Here is a 20,269-nt window from a genome sequence, read left to right as displayed (position 1 = left end):
AAAAAAAAAAAAAAGAAAAAGAAGGAAAAAGATGGAAGGAACAGAACGAAACAATCATCTGTTCGTTCCTAACGATTTCGATACTCGAATTAACACGGCTATATATAATATGCTCGATATAACTATGATAACACTACGTAAAATTAACAGACAAAAATTAACATGTGTCAACGCGAAATGAGCGAATAACGTTATTAAGAAGGAAGAAGTATGAAAAAGAAGAAAGAAAAAAACAATCGTAGTTGGAAAATAAATTTCTCTTAGAAGAACGTCGCGTTCGAAATGGTCGCGGGATCGGTCATGGATCGTGACCGCGACCCAATTAAACAATGATGATCGCCAATAGCGTAACGATAAATTATCTTAGATAATATGGAAAACGTGCTGCTCTCATACAAGTTATCTTGTATTAGTAAAAGCCTTAGCGATACCTTGCGCGATATCATCTGAGATCTAAACTGAAGCGATAAATGAATGTGAATGCTCATCGACGAGTCAGCCCCTCCCGAAATCCACTACTACCTGAAACGTTTCAATTTTTCATTAGAAAAACACAGTCGTACCGGTCGGGTTTATCGGAATGAACGGCGTTCTCGAACGTTTGAAACGTTCGTTCGTCGAGATAGTTTAAAACATCGTTATTGAGAGATCGAAAAAATACGTGGAGAAGAATAATCTCGTTTTCCATCTGATTAATCATCTTTCCCCCGTATAGTTTCGTCAGGTTTCCTAACATCTTCGTGCAACGCTTCATCGCTCATCGTGGTTTCGTCGAATTTCCTCGTAAAAAAATAAATTTCCTCGCCTCGGGGTTCCTCTGGACCAATACCTGGCACTGATCGAGAGGAACCGACGGACATTCAGTTTTAGAAAAGAGAGAATTTATCGTTGAAGCAATACCAATCGAAGCAACGACGCGTTCCAACGCCGATCTTTTTCAACGTTTCGCGGGAGAACATGGCCGATCCGGGTCAGAGAAACGTATGAAAAGAATGTGCAGAAGGGAAAAAAGAGAAACGAAAAACCGAAGGAAACACCGATCCGCAACGGGTTCGGTTAGAACGGTTAAAGGATATTTGCGTCAGCGAGAGCAGATCTGGCGTAGTCGGCACGGACGTCAGAAATGGCAGAAATATTATCGGGAGCGACGTTAATTTACCTAATTACAACGCGAAGTCTCGAAGAGGCAATCACGAGCGTAAACCACGGTTAATTAACTCTGGAAAAGGAGCTCGGCAAATGGCATCGATTTGTACCACTAAATTCCTCTCTCGTGGAAAGAAGTCGGCCAGCGGCACGAAATTGCTCGTGTGCATACAGTCGAATGCACGCGCCACTAGTTTCCTTCTAATCGGTAAGAAGCGCGGTATCCGAAGAAGCTATCCGAGGTATTCAAAGTCCGCGATCGCACGATAGCTATGTTATGTTTTAACGAGGGCGTCGAGAGTTCTCCGATACGATCCGTTTGCCGTCCTTTCCGCCGCTCATTCGCTCGCGCCAGACTAATCGTAACGCGAGTTAGCCCGCGTTGTCGGTTCATCCCCGAAGAACAAGCTACGTCGAATCTACGCGTGTACCGTGAGATTCGATTTTCACTCGTCCTCTCGTCGTATCCTTCTATCTGCGATAGAGAAACTCTCTTCGACCAACTAAACTTTGATCAGGATATTTCGGAGAAAGCTGGCACATGTATACGTAGACGTTGCGATCTAGACGCGAAGGAAAGATATCGCGATGATCAACGTTGGTAACTGTCGTATGGTGAATGAGAGGTAATTAGAATAATCGATCGAAGTTGAAATAGAGAAATTCGAAAGGTCAGGCCCGCGATCGTCCATGTTCCTTGGCATGGCGGAGAGCAACGAGTTTCGTGTCCCCCTTTTTTTCTCCGTTTTCATCGTTCAGCGGAATTAGACGAATTCTTCGACAGCCTCGTTTAATTACTCCCTACCACTCCTCCGTCGGTATTAATTGATCGTCTCGTCGGCGCTGCCGTACACGAGATCTTCCTCACGTTATACGGCAGGGCGGCGTTAATCCTTCGGCCTCTCCTCGTTCAAGCTAATTCTAGTTCGTCGGTCTCCGACGCGCGATCGTTGGCTCCTCGTGTATGTCTGTGTCGTGGCAGTTATCGCGCCAACCGATCATCCCCGCTGTTCATCACCCGGCAATCGCGATGACTCGTCGCGCCCGATTAACAATTATTACATTATACGCTCTAGGAATCAGTCACAGGCTAGGTCCTTCCTTTTGGCCCAGCCAAATAAGTACTTAATGTTTTTTTTCTTTTTTTTTTTTTTTAGTATCTTTTTCCGTTTTTTCTTTTTTTTGACGGTGTGCTTCTCGCTTCCTTTATACGCTTCGCTTTTCTACTACGCTCCTCTCTCTCTCTCTCTTTCTCTCTCTGTTTTCTAACGACCACGATTACTTCTTCCGCGTCCTATTTCTCCTTCGTTCCTTTCTTCTTCCGTAGAAAACAAAAGAGACAGACAACTTCAAACATCGTCGCGCGCTTTTCTCTCTCGGTTCCCTCGTTTCCTCCGCAACCTTCGCAATCCCCGCGTCTCTGCCTCTTATCGACACCGAGTCTCATCGGAGAGGGGCAATGGCACAACACGGTGCACACCATTGTCGTTACTCCGAGTCGTAATCGTTCGACTTCGTGAAACCGTCCTCTACCGCGTTTCCTCTCCGTTTCCCTTTCTTCTCTTTAAAACTCGATACGAAAAACAAGAGAACAGAGATCACTTGATAAAGTCTTGGTAGTACGCGTACTACGTAAAGTACGCGAGAACACCTTCTTCTCAGTCAAGAGAGCGGGAGGAAAAAGAAGTGCCGAAGAGACAGGAGGCCTTCGTGTCCTAGTCGGTTCACGCCGGAAGAGCAAGAAGAGGTGCGTTTTTTTCGTGCTTGCCCGCGTTAGTTCGATTTTTCTTTTTTTTTCTCTCTCTCTCTCTCTCTCTCTGTCTCTCTACACGTTTGGCCAACCTCTTATCAGCTACTTCGCTTCGATGTATGCGTCTAGGCTGCTGCGTCCAGTCTCTTGTTTCTTCTTTAAAAGAAAGACAACCGGCTTAGCAAAGTCTCCTATGTGGGCACCTTACTGACCGCCTTCAGAAGATCGCTCTGCGTCTTGTCGAGACCGCTCACGTGATGTTGCTGCTGATGCTGCAGCGCGGCGTTCTGCTGCTCCTGCTGTATCTTCGCTTGCTTCTCAGCCTGCTGCTTCTTCATCATGTCCTGTTCCTCCCGTTCCCGCCTGGCCTGCTCGTTGATCTCCTTCACCGCCCTCAACTCCTTCTTCAGCTTCATCCGCCGATTTTGGAACCAGATCTTGATCTGTCGTTCCGTGAGGCAAAGGGCGTGCGCAATTTCTATTCGTCGCCGTCGCGTCAGGTAATGGTTGAAGTGAAATTCCTTTTCCAGCTCCAGCGTCTGGAACCGTGTGTACGTCTGTCGACCCCTACGCCTCGGACAACCGTTCGGCCCTGGAAACGTCAAAAACGCAGATTTGCCTAGGTTAGTCTTTTTTATGCAGGAAAATTTGCCTTTTAACCCTTTGCACTGCCACAGTCAACTCCTGACACGTCCATATGCTTACCACGCTCGTTGTCCCCTCGCTCCAAGATAAATAAAACGTCGCGCAAGCTACTCGAACGATTGGCACATTGATGGTGAAAATTTGGAAGAAAAAGTTGACTGTTGGCTCGGTACAATGAGCGCGCAAGAAGTGCAAAGGGTTGGATGATTAAATTATATTCCATAGCTATACGTTTGAAATTAAAAGCTCCCTTCGCTGACGCACAGAGATCGATCTTGAAGACGAGTTTCGTTTACGAAAGCTGTTACTCTATACGGTAGACCGACTCCATTTTGATCATCCGTTATTGATTTATTTATTAAACTCGGTTACGTAATTGCCGAGCTATATGCATTAGCCGGTTATTACATATTAGTCGATCCATCAACTTCGTAAATGTCGTTAGCAGCGAACACCAACTACGTGCAATACAACTGCTACTAATTTCACGTTTTTTTTTCCACCATGTAAACTTGCAATTTTTGTTGTCCCGTGACCGTCTGGCGATCGGTAAGAAGGAAAAGAAGGCTACCCCGTTTACGAACGAGGTCTTTCGTGTTACGTAAAGTTCAATTTTTTTTTTCATGGAATGACCTGCGTTTCGTCTGTCGAGTCACAAATCTCAACTCTCTCCTCGCTTTCTCTTTCGGTGAAAAAAAGCAACACGTTCGGATGGTCAGTTTATTGCAGGGGTTGAACGAGGTAAAAAGTAGAAAGTTTTGGGGAAAAAAGTCTGCGTGTTCATTGTAAATAGGCGGAAAGAAAGATTGAACCCTTTTTTTGAAATATCTTTTCGTCCAACTTTCTCTGCACCCGCAGAGTCAAAGTCGTAAAATGGGATACGCTGAGAACACTGAATTTTTTATGGTGTTTAGGTAACTATCGAAGCACATGGCCGCGCTAACCAGGTAAAGACTGATGCTTGTCACCTGCCTTTACCTGGTTTCGTATCCGAGAACTTCGCTTACCTCGCCCTTTAAAAACCTATCCGAGATAACATTCGATTCCGATATCTCCGATATTTCCGTCTAAGTAATCACGTAAACCTTGCGCTTATCTGTCCTAATTGATATCTTTTCACTTTTCATTGCTAAACACCCAAGTACTAAGAAACTACGCGAATGGAGATTTAGTTAGTTTCAAAGGCGTACACAGTTTGGTTATTTGCGGATTTATACAGAAGAGAAGGCAGCATAAGATGGCCGCAAGTTGCACCATAGACGCGCGATAAACTTCTCACGGGCAATTTTCGCAATTGGCTCGAACGTAATTTTACTTTTGGCCGGCGGCGTAGAAGGGTGGGCTGAACGTTTTCAGTTCGTCGCTGAGAAACCGGTTCTCCGGCGCAATGAACAGTCAGCCATAATACCATCATTCTCGGGAAGACGCTGAGTGGCTATATGATCGCCACGTGATGAAGCAAATACGCGCTACCGACCACTAAAAGATAGCGAGATTTTGTGTTCGATGAATTTTGTCGTTGTTTCGTGCCGGAATCACGTTGTAACCGATTAGTTAGATATTCTTACGCTTGCAATATCTTTAACGCGATCTTTTCCCCGTGTCCCTCTAACTGTCTTTGTCTCTCAGAGAAAATTCATTTCGCTGCGACTATCTTCACGAAGATAAAGAGACAGATGACTTTCCGTGAAATTTGCGCAAATCCCGAGAAAGTATCCTCCAGCACCCTTTAACCGGCGTATATCTCCATTTTCTAGTTCGCTAACAATGCTTTGAGAAGTGGAAGCTTCCGACACACTCTCGGCAAAGCAGCCAGTAACACGCGGCATGAGCCATCCTGTCATCATCGTTCAAAGCCAGACAAAAAAGAGGAAGAAACGGAAAAATCGCGAGGGAATGCAGAGAATGCTGATATTGAATTCAGCATGGCCGTTCACAGCAGTGCGGTCCAGGATTCACTGGGTGTGTATGTGCGCTTGTGCACAGCCTCCGACGAGGTTACACGTATTCGCGAATTCCTATCCATGTACCGTGTCGATGCGATAGTAGTGGTGGTGCGTACGGTGCGGCTATGGTGGTGAGATCGGTGTGCGAGGCAACAACAACGCAGCCAACGTGGTTTTTCGGCAAGCTTGTGTGCGTGAGTTTAGCTGACGTAGGAAGAGAGCCCGCGCGGCCGGTGCAGCCACAGCGACAGGGTGGTTGCCGAAGCTGGAAGGGTGGGCCATAGGTTACCTTGGCAACCGGAGGGAAAACCATTCCATCCTGCTGGCGGCATATCATGCCAGGGGCGAGTCAAGCAGCCAGAAAACCCTTCGTTGCATCCTCCCTGGCGGTCCCTCCTCGCCAAGCCCTCGCGCGTCTCTTCTCTCTCCGCTGTGCTGTACACGCGCCACACGGCTCTCAGAATTCGTTGGTTCCTCTCCTCTCTCGACCATCGGTGAACCCGATTGTCCCCACACACTTCGACCACCATAAATATCTACGGGACCATCGGCCGAGCGCTGGCGCGAGCATTATCAACAATTTCGCTGGATCAAGCTAATGTCCATGCAGAATTTATAGATAACCGTTCTTGCCGCCCCTCCGGAGGGAGCTGTCTGGCCAGGATTTCGTCGGACGGGGTTAACAGCTGGGCGTGAAGCTCGTTTGCTCCCGGGAACGCTTAATTTATGTACCTTCTTCCTCCTCTGCTTCGAATATCTTTCAATTTCTCCTGCTCCCTTTGCGTTTCGTTCGAACAAGCGGGATACGCGGCGAGGAAAAGGTAAACGGCGTCCGACGTTTGAAACGTAGAGAGGAACGAGGCGAGACAACGCTGCAAAGGAAATTGGCCGACGTTAGTTATTTTCAAACGGCGTGGCACCGATAACCCCTGATCGAAGATCGCCGATAACCTCGCGCTATTCGATTAATAAAAAAAGTGACGAAAGAAGCGTGTAATATGCGTCTGCCAGTCTGGCACAATAGATAATCGCCCCTCTTACTTCCCTAACACGCTACAACCACCATTTTCACTCGTTTTATGGCCATTCATTCTCGCGTCCTCTGTTTGTTAATAGCGCGATAAGCTGGTTTACATTTGCGATTGATAATTGATTAATCATAAATCAACAGACTCGTAACGATCCTACAGCTCGCCGATACAAACGAAAAGAGACACGAGGAAAGCAATTTTTTCACGCAATTTCATGCTGGTCGCGAACTTTCTTTATAACGAACGAACTCGTGGTTCGTTCTACGTTCGTGTCGAAGCGTCGAAACTTCCTGAATTCCATTACGTCGCAATCGCGTGACACGAAGCGAGCACGGTGACGGTGATCGACGATGATAGCCGTGATTTCTGCCTGCAAATTCCCGTTAATTAACAGCGAGTCGCGAGTGATTCAGGGACAACGGAGTTATAGCTGACAGACGGTGGTCCATTTTGGCAGAGGGCAGCCGAGTGATACGGCGTGTGCGTGGTACTACAGGACGCAGCCTGTAAACGAGAAGGGCGAAGGCCTGCGCCTAATTGCGGCCATATATTAAGTTTAATACCTGCTTTAGGTCGCCGCACGCGGCTTCACCGTTCGTCGAGTAGACGAGGATATTGCGGAAGTTTGCCTGACTGTGTTCGCCTCCCCTACGATTGCCGCCCCCTCCCCCCTTGCCACGCGTTTCCTACTACCGAGATTCTATCAATGTTGCCCGATCGCACGGTTGTCCTCTTAAGTTCGCGAATTTATACGAAATCCATGGAATCGAACTTTAAACGCTTCGATTACGCTCGATCGTTTCTCTCGGGAAAAACTTATCTCTCGTCCACTGAAGAGACGCGAGGTTAATTCGCTGGCTGAAATAGGGCGTTCGAGGGGCGGTGCATGAAACTTGGAACATGTAACCAAGTTTATACGTTCGAGATGGATTCACTAATGGAGGGTTGGTCATTTCGAAGCTTCGCCCCGTTTATTCGGTAGAAAACTTTGCTTTTTTTCCTTTTTTCATCCTCTTTATCCGCTATTTTATTGTTTTATTTTTGCAGCGTTCTAGCGAATTTTCAACGTTTACCTTCGAACGCTCCGATCGACCCGCGTATTCTTCGATAAAACATCGTTGAATTATTCGTTACGATATCTTGTAATTATCAGCCATTTCGGTGAATAGCGATTAATTATTCTTCGTATTCCAACGATAGTTGAACCGCACAAGGTTTAGTGAAATAAATTTAAAGTCACTTCGATATATTCGAGATTCTCCGAATAATCGCTAGACTATCGACTTCGCGATTCTACATACGAATCGATAAGAGATACGCTTCGGATGACATTCTGCCCCTGGACACACCCCACGTTAACGTGTCATCGTATCCGGCAATCTTCGATTACTTTCCATACTCTTCTCGCCCTATACGATAACCAGAGACGCTATAAATCGTTTCCAGGACGGTTAATGTCAGTATCAGGTTGACCATCATGACCATCGAGGGCCATATCCGCTGCGATATCGAAATCGTGGAAAATGATCGTCCTGCGCGCGTTCACCCCGCAATACTTATCGGTCCTTCATATTTTTATTTCGTGCATGACGGCAATCGTAGAAACGGTGGTTACGCAAGCCTGCTAAATACCCGTGGGGATACCTCGTCGAGTTTTTGCCGATGTCTTGGCGCAACGACCAAGGGAATTGCGCAACTCCGCGAAAAACGCATGGAAATCGCCACAAATTACGCCGTGCGCCAAGAATTCGCAATCACAAAGAGAAAGGTGCACGCCGCGTGGAAAAAATCATCCGCGTTGCGTTCCTCCGCTTCTGTCTTACCTCTGTGTACTATTACCGCAATTGCGAGAGAAAAGAATCTACGGTTACATCGACAAAACGTTTCGCGCGGTTAACGCAACGAGAACGGGACGTCGCTCGGAACCAATAAAAATCACGCTTAACGCGATTACGATTTACAAATCGTGAAACCGTAATAATAATAATTTCCAGGGTCCAGCAGAAAGGAAAAAAGCAGCGTCAAGTGGAGCGGAGTGTCGTTCATAGCGGAACGAAACGGCGGGCTGCCGTACGTACGTAGCACAATAGCGACGCCAATAGAGGCCCAGGTTATCGTAAATCTGGACGAGCGATTAAACGTCAAGCGCGCGCCTCGCACGTTCCGTGTGGTTTTCGCTTCTTCCGAAACGCGGTCGAAAACAATGACGGCGTTGCTTTAACAGCCATTTGGAGTCTGGCCATTTGCTCGACGACGTTATCGGGCGACGGTGCTTCGCGGTTATCGGTCAACAAGCGCTTTTTCACCGTCCGTCGAATATCACCGTACAGCCTTTATATTTCGACGCGTAAATTACTCCGCACCGCCCCTCTTTCTTTATTCGTTCGCATCACGGACGCCGTCGACGAAACTCGATTAAGAATACGAAATGCGACTTAAGGTATTTAAACACGCGTTTCCCGTTTTTGTTCTACGCGAGCCACGTAGCGGTGCCAGCGAGGTTCGATAAGTACAGGTCGCCTCCGACTTTGACGAGTTTATACTAAGGCCACACAAAAGTAAAGGCGAATCGATTAATAAATAACGTGGAATATATCGGGCACACTTTACGTCCACTTGCTTCGAACAGGGATAGAAATAGAACGACGTTTCGTAGGACGGATGAAAGGAGCAATGGAGGAGTTAGGAGGCGTTAGGAGGAAAGAGCCGTGCAGTTTGAAATGGAAACGAGATACAGCCACTGACAGCCGGAATAGCGTCGATCGCCTGGTAAATTCGCGTCTCGAGTTTTATTCGTCGTACGTTTCACTTACCTTGTCGCTTTTATTCGGCATTATTTACGCGACCCTGAGTTATTATTTCACCGAAAACACCGACTGGCCGTGTTCACGGGCGGTAAACACGTCTCATTCGCCGCAACACCTAACCGTTCCCATATATTTGCGTTCCGTGTGCTCGCTTTTTCCTACGCGCCAACCCCTTTCTTCCTCTTCGTGTGTCCGCTAAAAGCAACCCGCCTCGCGTTAGCGGAGTAAATTCAAGGATGAGTCATAAAGCGCGCATAACTCGCAACGACGCCGCAAACAGCCGATCGAGCCGACTCTCCTAACGAGATCGGGATTCGTTAAAATTTCTCTGGAATTCTTCGTGGCTCGTTCAAAGAAGCAAGAACGCGCTCGAGTAACCGGATAGCGCGCAGATACAGTTGCCAACGAGTTTTAATCGTAACGTAGTTCCGTGTTCGTGCCCGGTTGATTCACGTTTATAAAAATGTCTGTGCCGAACTCCTATTTGCATGGTTGAGTCTTGGAATTTTCTATCGACGAAGGAAAAACAAACAGGGTTGTACGTCATTCCACACGATCGAAACGTATCGATCGGATGAAGTTACACAGACGGTGCCACCACCCATACAAACAGCGGAATGTCACGCTTAAATTAAACGACCAGATTTAATCGGCCGTCCTTTCGTGTACCGATTACAATAATCACCGGCGATCAGCGGTGCGCATAAAATTACCATAAATGAATCTCGCTGGTAATGCTCGGTATCTGCTCCTATGTCTGTTCCGACTGTTCTCTCATTCCCTCTTTTGCATTCTCTTTCGAGCAGCTGCACAGAGAGAGTTTTTCCTTTACGCCCATGTCGACACGGGGTGCTGCTAGGTCGTGTTTTCCGCAATCTGTCGTCACACCTGGATTCCTTTCCAGTTCCACGTATACTCCCAACGCTGGGCGGCGATCGCTTGGCAAGAATCGAATAAGGGCAACCACGAGGTGGAAAGGACCGTGCAAAGGTAAGAAATTCCGGGAAGCTTTAATCGGTCCGGAGAAAGGGACGAGTCACCGCCGCGGCCAATCAACGCCAGGTTAACACGTCTAGGTTCGCTAGATATTTGCGGGGGATGGCAAATCGGCCACGAAAAGTGCGAGGATTAGCCGGATAAATCGCTTGAGCATGGTGGAGCCTGGAATTGCCACTAAGTAAGAGAGAGAGAAAAAGAGGGAAAGAGTGAGTAAATGGAGGAGTTATCGCGACCATTTTGCCCAGTCTCCGTCTCTGTCTGATACTCGTACACGGGCGTCCTTCTCGTTCAGGGAACGACAGAGGAACGAAGCCTTCTGGCTCGTTCGGCCGTTCTCTAGCGGAGGCTGCAGTGACCCGAGAAGGCGATCAAGCGATTCGTGGGTCGTGGCTGGGCCGTATCTTCTCTCCCGTTCCCCCTTCGTTCGGCCTGTCTACATTTTTCACCGGCTCGAGATTTTATTTGCCCGCAGTGCCGCGAAATTAAGCCGTTTTGAGATATTTATGAATGGATCGGGCACCAGCGCTGGACCAGCCGCTCGAACAAAGAGGGACGCCAGCGCCCTCGTCCTCCGCCACCGCGCGATTTGCGACTGTTGTCAAACTAGATGCTGCTGCCTTTTCGTTCGCGCCAATCTCCCTCTTTCCCTCTCTTTCTCTCTCTTCCTACATCCTTCCGCCCTCTCTTCGGTATTGTCTATGGAATTCCTCGAATGGAGCCGGATAGCAGGCATATCTGCTATATGATGTCACGTATCCGAATACATTAGTCGCTGGTCATACGGTGGCTTTTTTTAGACGGCGAACGGACGAAGACGTGATTAAAAGTTAAAGTCGTGGTGAGCCTCGTTAAAACTTTTGGCAAAGCGAGCCAGAATTTCATCTTGTAGAATGCCATTTTCACTTTCTATATTTCACGGTACGTGCATCTCTTATCTCCGAATGTCTTCTTTTTCTCTTTATCGTTTTTAAATGTAGCCACTAGTTTTTTTTTTATTCAAGGCGCTGCTATAAGAGGTACGAAGATAAGGTTATCAAAGTTCGATGCTCTATTTGTCGGCTGGAAATTTTACGATAACTGAGATCCGTTTCGAGAAAACGACCTCTGTCAACATGTCCAAAGAGAGTTCGCTCCGACTGTTCCAGTAACTCCATTCACTCGTTTGACAAACGATCGCGGCGTAATAATCTCGAAATCTCTGGCAGCGCACCGTACCAATAAGAACCGACGTTATTCGAATCGTGCGATCGCTTTACCCAACTATGAAACCCGTCGTCTACATCTATCTAGTGTCTCGTGCCCGGTCCCGATACCTAGGTACGACGAGTAATAGCGTACCAGCCGCGACAGCACACATCTGAGAACTTAAGATCGCGTAGGAGGCGGTAAAATATACTTCTTTCGTATTTCCTGTCGCGTCGATATTCTCGTCATCGACGGCAAGAGATTCGTGCAGCAGTTCGATGGGTGGCTATTTATGGCGAAGAACGCGACAAAAGATAGCGAGGCGAATGCAATCCGAGGAGAAAGAGGGATCGTCCATCTGTCGTCAGCCTAAAAGCAGTCTCGGCTTTGCTGTTCACTTTTTAAAATTATCGATCTCATCCAAATACGTTACACGTACCGCTCGGTTGACTTACGATCTAGACATTCTCGAGGGGAACCAGAGCAAGAAGCGATAGAAACACGCGTTCGAGCGGTTGCGACGTGGGTGTCTTTAATCTGTCGGGCAGAAACGAGAGGAAAGGAAAGAAAGAGCAGAAGGTAAATGGCGAAACGATCTCACGGGAGGCTATACGTACAGGTGCTCACGCACTCTTTCGTCACGCGTGAGTGTGCGTTGGTATAGCGTAGCTTCCATCAGGACTAGCAATAGGCTTAAATCCCGATTGGTTGGACAGCTCGTTTCGCTCTGGTGTGTGTGGCGAGCTATGCGTTCCAACACGCGCCTATGTACCGTGTCATGGAAGGGTGTAGAAGAAGTGGGGGTGGATATATATGAGGGTATGCCGTTCGTATATATATACAGGGTGGTAATAAAGGATTCCGACAAGGATGGATGGTGAGAGGGGAGAAGTTCGCTCCATTGTTCCCGGTGGAACCCAAACGTCATCTATAAGGGTGCCTCCCATTATCTGCCGTGTATCTGCCTCACGCACACGCACTCAGCCAACCAGAGTGGGGACGCGTTACGCACACAACAGTGAAACCGGCGAGATCGGCTCTCTACCCAGATGCGCGACATGGCGGTGCCTTTCACAGTGTGTGGAATCGTATCTACATGGCGGCTGACTGTGCAGCTATTCCTTCTCTGGCAATAAGCGCTCTAATCTCCCACGAAATTGTAAAGTCACCTTGGCAGTGAAATTTATAAGAGAAGCCCCCGGCCCGGTCTGACGGCACGAGCAACGCGCTCACGTTGCACCTCAAGAAAAAAGAAAAAGAAAAAAAAAGGAAAAGAGAGAAAGACGGGGGAAAAACGCACGTGACATCTAGTTGTCTCTTCTGTCAGAGGATACGCCTTTCTTTGTCTCGTCTGCTGGACCGACTGTACAAAATATTGCTGTTTACGACACAACGAGAGAAAGATGATCCGTGTTCGCATTCTTTCCCCAAGAGAGAACACGAGTTTCGGTTTCGTCGAGAGAAAAGGAAACGCTGTCCGATAAACGTGGACGACGATCGAGGACGGTGGCAGCGCGCGTGAGAAAGAATTTCCATTATTCGACGTCATGAAACCGTGCGAGCGCGATAACTCGAATGCTGTAGCGACCCGCGTAAATTGCATCAGTAGCACCGGCGCTGAGTTGGAAACGTTACTGGAAATGGTACAAAGCCGACAAATCGTCCATGTCCCGTAGCAATTGCGATATATCCTCGCCGAATACGACGCGTTATGAACGGTCTATGAGTGCGATTCGTGCGAGTCACTCGCGCACGAACGTCTAATTAGCATACGTGACGCCTCGTTTATTTTTTACTTCAGTTTCATTTCCTATGTTTGGTGGAATGAGACACGACGACGTTCGATCATTCAAACGGCGACGATTCCAGCAAATTTGATCAAGAACGTAATGTTTCTCGTCACATTCGCCAATTCGTTTTACGTTTTAAATAATGCAAAAAATAATATTCTCTTGTCCGTTTATCCTTTTTCGTTGTGTTTCGGCTTAAAAAAGGGCGCTTACATTTGTTAATCGCGCGACACGCAGCATGCATAATTCTCGTCGTTGGAATGGTATCGCGGTGAAGCGGTTGGCGACCGAATCTCTCAAAAATAAACCAGCCGGCAGCACGCCAATCCTAAAATACACGTAATCTCGTGCGCGCGCTAAATGGAGGGCCTCGATACGATCCTCCGGATTAAATTTTAATTTTACAATAAAGAATGACGTATTAGAATGCTGTTGGCAAACATTCCGTCCCTCGTAAGAGTCGTAAGGGAGGCGTGCGTCCCCTTTCGTACATCCTGGCTGACGCCACCTCTCTCCGCCCCCATAACGGGCCAGCAGCGCGAACAACCACCCCATAGAACCCCTAAAACTCTAATTACGGCCTTACATTCCCTACCGACCGTCTTCTACCCCTGCTCCTTTTCAACCCCCCTCATATTTTCCAACATTCTTCCTCTCCAGCCGGGTCCTCCTCCTCCTCTTCGCCCTCGTCACTGCTACGCAGCCCTATCCTCTGCACCATTACATGCAAATGCCACGGCTGTCTCCTTCCGCTAATAAAAGTCGTGGCCGCGCAATTTAGAACATCCGACGTACAGTCGCAACGGCTTCCGAAAGATACTCGAGACGAGACACGGAATAAGTTCGAGGAGCTACCGACACGTCGGCGAAATTATTACTCATTAGCAACACCCCGGAACACGACTGCGATCCCGGTGTTTTATGCTACCTACTGGCCGTGCACCGTTTGAATTGTTGTTTAAAATGCCGCTTAAATTATAGCGAAGCGGGTACACGTCGTCTTCCAGCGAAGCTCGTAAACGTTTTTAGTGCGAGTTGAAAAAAACCAGCTGTCCCCTTGTGCTCCCTTGCTCCTGACTAATTTTTCCAGTTGTGTTCGATCGTTTAAAATATTTAAACATTATCTTTTATCCGATAAAACATTCGTTCCGAAGATGCTGTAATAAGATGGAGCTCGATATATATTAATTAGACAGAAGTAAAACAAGACAGGAATCGCTCTTTTATTGAAAGAAACAATTGGAACGGATAAGATCTTGGCCGTAGGTAGCAGTAAGAGCAGGAGCAGCGATCGTCGCGGTGAGGAACGTTAGGACCCACATAATGTTTAATCAGAGCACGTTGCGGCTTTACGATATTAGTTCCCGTTACGCACCCTCCTTCACCCTTTCCTTCCGTCGATCTTTGCCATTCTTCGCCCCGCCTGTTCAACCAATGGACGGTGGACCGACCTTTCGGAATCTTCCGAATATTTCGAAAGTTACAACCCCGCAGTGTTTAACCTTCGACAGGAGATGGCTGAAATGTGTTTGCTCGACTCCCTTCCAATCCACGCATGGTGACAAGGACGTCGTGTACACTGTACATATTGGCCGAAGGATTATATCGCTTCATCGAATGGAAATTGTGGGTGGCTATCAAGAAGAGTTGAATGTACTCTGTGTGAAAGGAAACGATGCATGTATAAGAGTGGCGACTCGTGAATAAGACGAAGATAATTCGAATTGTGCAATGGAAATATTTTCATTCGATCGTTATAAGCTCGAATATGACGTATTTATTTGATGCACATACTCGTGCGGGAGGATCGACGAGAAACGATCTGTTGGCCTAGTTCAAGCTCTATCCTATCTACGTACGTGTGTTTAACTGCTAATTTAAGGTCTACCAAGTTCATTGTGGCTTATAACGGTGTTATTGAGTTCAAGGCGAACGCCATCTTCGCACTCGCTAAATAGATAATGCCTGCTCTGGATGTACCAATAGTGGACCACAGGATTTTGTGGCTCCCTGGAGGACTGACCACTGGCAAGTTCCCTATAAATCTACTAAGAATAATTCGGAGGGTACGGTTTTATTGTCAGCTGTTTATCGATCTTCACGTTGCTGCATTACGGAAAGAAACAAACATCGAACTAGACTCTCGTTTCTGCTCCATGGGGCCCCATTTCTCGCGAACATCGAACCTTCCTACTTGCTGATCCGCCCACGTGCCTCCGCGCTGGTCGATAATCAAAATCTCGCGAAAAATCTTTTGTTCAACCCGAGTTACCATAGTTGCGATTAACTGTTATAAAATTAAACAGACTCTACATCCGTTTGTTTGTTATGTCATGAGCTGGAAAGTCATTCTCAATCATTTCCACTACTCTCCGCTAGTCCGATTGTTCGATTAAATCGACCAGATAGACATCCATCCGCTAAAAATCGAACCTCGACTCAGCTTTGGAATGGCGAACAACCTACTAGAATCGTTTCTGAAATTTCGAAATCCGACGCAAACGAAATCTGCTCGCGGATCGTGCTGCACGATTCTAGTTGACTGCAACCGAGGGCGAAGAAGACTTTGCCAGGCAAACACGCGTATAATAAAAGTCGTAAGATAGGCGAATTCCTTCGGGAGCCGTAGCGACCGCCGCGCACTCCTCTTCAGTTTACTCGCTTCTAACTCCTGTCTCTCCCTTTCTCTCTCTCTCTCTCTCTCGTTTCTCCTCGCGATTCTTTCGTTCGTGCTCGCACGGATACGCCACGCGGACAAAGGGGAATCCCCCGCGCATGCGCTCTCGTCTCTTGGTTCTAGTAACGATTCCACCCACCCCTGTTATAACTTGTCTCCCCCACCAGCGACCTCTAGCCCCTCGTCCGACGACCACCATCAGCCTAACGCAAGCTACGGGAACGGACCTGGTGTGTACGTGTATCTGGACTTTCACACAGTCTCGACAAACACAAACGTACACCGTTTCACGACGTGAGTATCTGTACGTATCGGTTTGATGACGCGGGTGATGGGTTTGATCTGATTTTCCATTTCCAACGACCGAAATGTGCAATGTATTCAAAGCATCGAGATACGAGCCATAGCCGTTCAAAGGTTACATTTTTTTCCCTTAAAACCTAATTTCCTTTCTTTTTTTACCGGCTGTTAGCTTATCTCGCGGCCTCGTCAATGGGAGCGAAGAAACGAGTATCGCTATTTGTTTGAAAATCGTAAGTTATTCGATACGAGGTATTAGTGGAAGATAGCAGAGAGGAAATTAGTGTGTCTCGAGGGCGGTGAGTTCATAAGGGCGTGATCAGGCACAATTATGCTTCTTGTCGACCGAAGGACAGCATAAGCCGCGATTCGAACTGGATTAAAATATAATTGAATCGCGCCAAAGTTATAATTTCTTCGATCGGCAGCTCGTTAAGGGGACCGGCGCTGCGCACCAGGAATTAACTAAACGATCCGAGTACGACTCCAAAGTATCGAGGGATAAAAAAAGAAGAAGAAACGGAAATGACGCATATATTCTGTGGCGATTCGGAGGTTAAAGTCGCGTTTAAAGCAGCGAGAGCGAAGAATTGTCGTTTTTAGCGATCTTTAAGCGATCCCATGGCCTTTAATTATGTCCCAATTAACTCGCGTTCGGGATTCCAATCTCCGCCCTCGTCGCGGCTCTTTTTGTTTCTGCTCGAACCCGTCACTATCGACGCGAAGCACGAAAGCAGTTTCCACGGCCAACGTAGAGAACCAAATATGTCTACAAAGCGCACGACAACGATACGTAGATGGCCTCACACAGAGTCTCTTTTCGTGTACGTGTCCGCTCTTTGTGCGTGTGTGTATCGCACGTGTACGGTGCATCGAGCTCTTCTCCGCGCTAACACTGCGACGAGAGGAACACCCATACACACGTATAAGCGCAAGAACATGAAAGTACACGGAAATACACAGAGACAGGAATGTGCACTACGACTACCGGTCGGGTTGTTCACGTACATAAGTATAAAGAGAAGAGGCGTAATATCCTGCAGCGGAGCCGCGGGACGGTACAAAAGCTGGAAATGGAGCCTTTAGTTTTTATCGAGGGATAAAAGTCGTGATAAGCTGTATCAGGGGTGTACCGTGAAAGAGCACGGCGACGTACTCACGCGATATCTAGACCGGATCGGTGCCGGTGTGTGCAAGTGTACGTTGCCCCCTCTTTCTGTAATACGACGGGGGCCACAGTGAGCTTCGAAATTTCGAAGGTTATTGTACGAGATATTCCGTCCTGTCGTTCCACTCTGCAACCAAGGCGTCACGAGACTTCCACGAGCGAATCGTGGAAAGCGTAACGATCAGGTTCGAGCGTCGTCGATAGAATGAAATTTCTTAATCGTGCGCGAACGACGTTTAGTTTAACGAGCAACTTAATTCGCTCGTAATACATTTAAACGCTATACGATGTTTGCGGCTGGTTTGTCGAAACTACTTAACGCTATCGCGCTATCGCGCATATTAATTCGTGCTAGAATTCGTTTACAATTCGTCGATAGTTGTTTTCTGTTCATCATGTAGCATTTCTATTCAGAGGTGAAAGATCGAGCCATAACGCGACAATTTCCAATTCGATGACGGTTATCTCGAAGGGCTCCGCGTTGCACACGCATTCCATCTTCGTCGAACGTCGACTGGATGTCCGGGGGACGGGTGCCCGATAATGGTTAGCCGACCGCGAACAATTAGAACGCCGCCGACTAAATTCCGAGTGGCGTAAATCAAGCCCTGATCGTTACGCGAACGTAAACATCGTAATTCTGATCAGCGGTAAATCTACCTGACATCGAGGTGGAGCATTCCGGAGCAATTCCTTCGTTCGGTATTGGCTATCCGAAGGCGTAGATTATACAGTCGAGTCTCACGGGAGAGGAAGGAGGCTCCAGCTTCGACTCCTCGTGTCCTTTTCCCTTTCCCCTGCCATTCTCTCCGAAGAGCAGAGAGCCGTGGTCTTTGCCCCTTCTCTTCGTCCAGGTCTCTCTCTCCTCTCTCTCTCTCTCTTTTTCTCTCTCGCCTCTCACGGCTAAAGGTCTATATCGCGCACCGTCAAACCTACCCGAATTGCTCGTCGTCGTGTTATGCAAACGGGCACATTTGTTACGATAGTACTCGCCAGGGGGTCGTTCTCCACCAGCGTGACATGGTATGGCGTGGCGTGGCGCACAGCCACGGGAGTAGCACGGCTATCCAACCGCGCCACGCTTTCCTCTCTCTCTCTCTCTCTCTCTGTTAGATCCGACGACTACGTAGTTGAACGTCTGAATCGCATTCTCTAGCCGGTGAGCACGTTTTCTCGCCTGGACAACGTCGTTTCGCGTGTCAGCGCTATGTTCGTGCAACTACGAAAGCGTTCCACTTGAAGAACGCCAACCACTGTCGCTAACAACAGAACGCGCAACAATCAACTGCCCTCGTTCGCGTTCATCTTTATTAAAGTTTCTCGCGAGCATCCGTTCTGGCGGATAAAGTAGAATTTCAGTGAGAAACTGCGTGTCGATATAGTCTGTTTCGCGATGCAAATTTCAAGATAGAATAGAAAGGGTTAGAAAAGCAACAGACGTTTTATGATTTCATATAATGGAAACATAAAAGGCGTTTGTACGAAAGAAACGTCGTCGATTGTTGGACGTCGTCGCATTTAATTAAATAATCGGTTAATTTAATCGACGATCAGGTAGAACCGATTTAAAGGATGGTCGATTTGTCGGTAGACGCCGAGGAATTCTACGGCTATTTAACGATCTTCGCACATCCTTATTCGTCACATATTTCACCGGATCGTTCTATCCTTCCCGTAAAATTTTATCGACCGTGAAAATAACACTCTGTCCGTGTTATATCTACCAAGTGACATTCTCCAAGTTTTAACGACCGTCACGCACCTCCATATCTGTCGGCTGAAACTTACCTCTTTCGATTTGATTTTTTCGAACTTCGTTCTATCGACGCGAGGTGCACGTGAAACGAGGCGTGCAGAAATTTTAACATCGAGAGAAACGATTTTTTCACCGGTTCGGATGTAACAGGATGACGCGTAGGGACGATTACATTTTCACGAGTAGGATTTGGACGCGAGGATCGAGGGAAAAACAGGAAAGATCCTCGTTCTTTCTTTTGCCTACGACCAAATGAAATGTAAAACGCTGCCATCTTCATTTTGAAGCAAGGAACTTTGCTTCCGGTTGCACTGTGCATTCGAGCGAGCGTGAAACGCCGAGATGTCCCAAGTTTCGGTCGAGAGATGCAATTTTTCTCTTAAACGCCGCGCTAAAGTTGAAAGTTTCGGGCATAGCGATGAAGACAAGTTGGACGCAAACTCGGCTGCTTGCAAGAATAGGATATCCAACGAAAACTCCAAACGAGATGTTTGTTATAGTGGAACTTTTAGCTAATCGCGGCTACGCTGTCGAGGAAATAAGGCTCGAATTCACTCGAAGAGGCGGCAATTTCCTTTTCTACGCGTATTCGCCGTCGATGAGGACAACTTCTCTCGAATTAGTAATTGGATTTTGAGGAATTATGCAGCCGACAGTTAGCCGAGAACCGGCCTTGTGTAACATTATTCCTAACGAACAGAGAAAATTACTTCTCTCTCTCTCTTTGCAAAGAAGAAAAATCATTACGCTTTTACCAAAATAAAGAAAATCAAGTCGGACGATTAGGATACGTTCCAAACTCGGCTTCTCTTGCCATGCAAAGCGAATGCAACTCGCAATTAAGGCGCTCTCCTTTAAATCGACCGCGAAATTATTTTTCCGGTAATTCGAGCGACGACCTCATGAATTTCCAGACAGCATTGGTATGCAAGACGCTATGCGACGATCCAACCTCTAAACCTAAGTTTTCATTAGAACGGTCGTACCTACCGCTATCTCAATCCTCCTTCTCGCTAGGTATAATCGTATTTTAACAAAATCCTGTTAGCAGCTGAGAGCCGGCCAAACG

At 47.4% G+C, this 20,269-nt stretch overlaps 1 protein-coding gene and 1 long non-coding RNA gene across 3 annotated transcripts in view; both read right to left on the bottom strand.

The window, feature by feature from the left end:
• The window catches only part of LOC117161340 (uncharacterized), a 304,050-nt gene that overhangs the window by 94,782 nt on the left and 188,999 nt on the right, over window positions 1–20,269 (bottom strand). The gene's annotated exons all lie outside the window — the stretch shown is intronic.
• Window positions 2,949–20,269, bottom strand: part of LOC117161336 (homeobox protein abdominal-A homolog) — a 31,917-nt gene continuing 14,596 nt past the window's right edge. Inside the window, exon 3 of one of the 2 annotated variants that reach the window (XM_033342782.2) lies at window positions 2,949–3,515. In XM_033342782.2, the coding sequence (XP_033198673.1) occupies window positions 3,088–3,515 (428 nt within the window). In that variant the 3' untranslated portion in view covers window positions 2,949–3,087. The remainder of the gene's footprint in view (window positions 3,516–20,269) is intronic. The other variant, XM_033342783.2, reaches the window with a different exon arrangement.

This window comes from Bombus vancouverensis, chromosome 18, assembly GCF_051014615.1.
Source record: "Bombus vancouverensis nearcticus chromosome 18, iyBomVanc1_principal, whole genome shotgun sequence".
In the NCBI taxonomy this organism is placed as follows: domain Eukaryota; kingdom Metazoa; phylum Arthropoda; class Insecta; order Hymenoptera; family Apidae; genus Bombus; species Bombus vancouverensis.
Note: the sequence above shows the minus strand (reverse complement) of the source record. Positions and strands in the feature narration are given on the sequence as shown.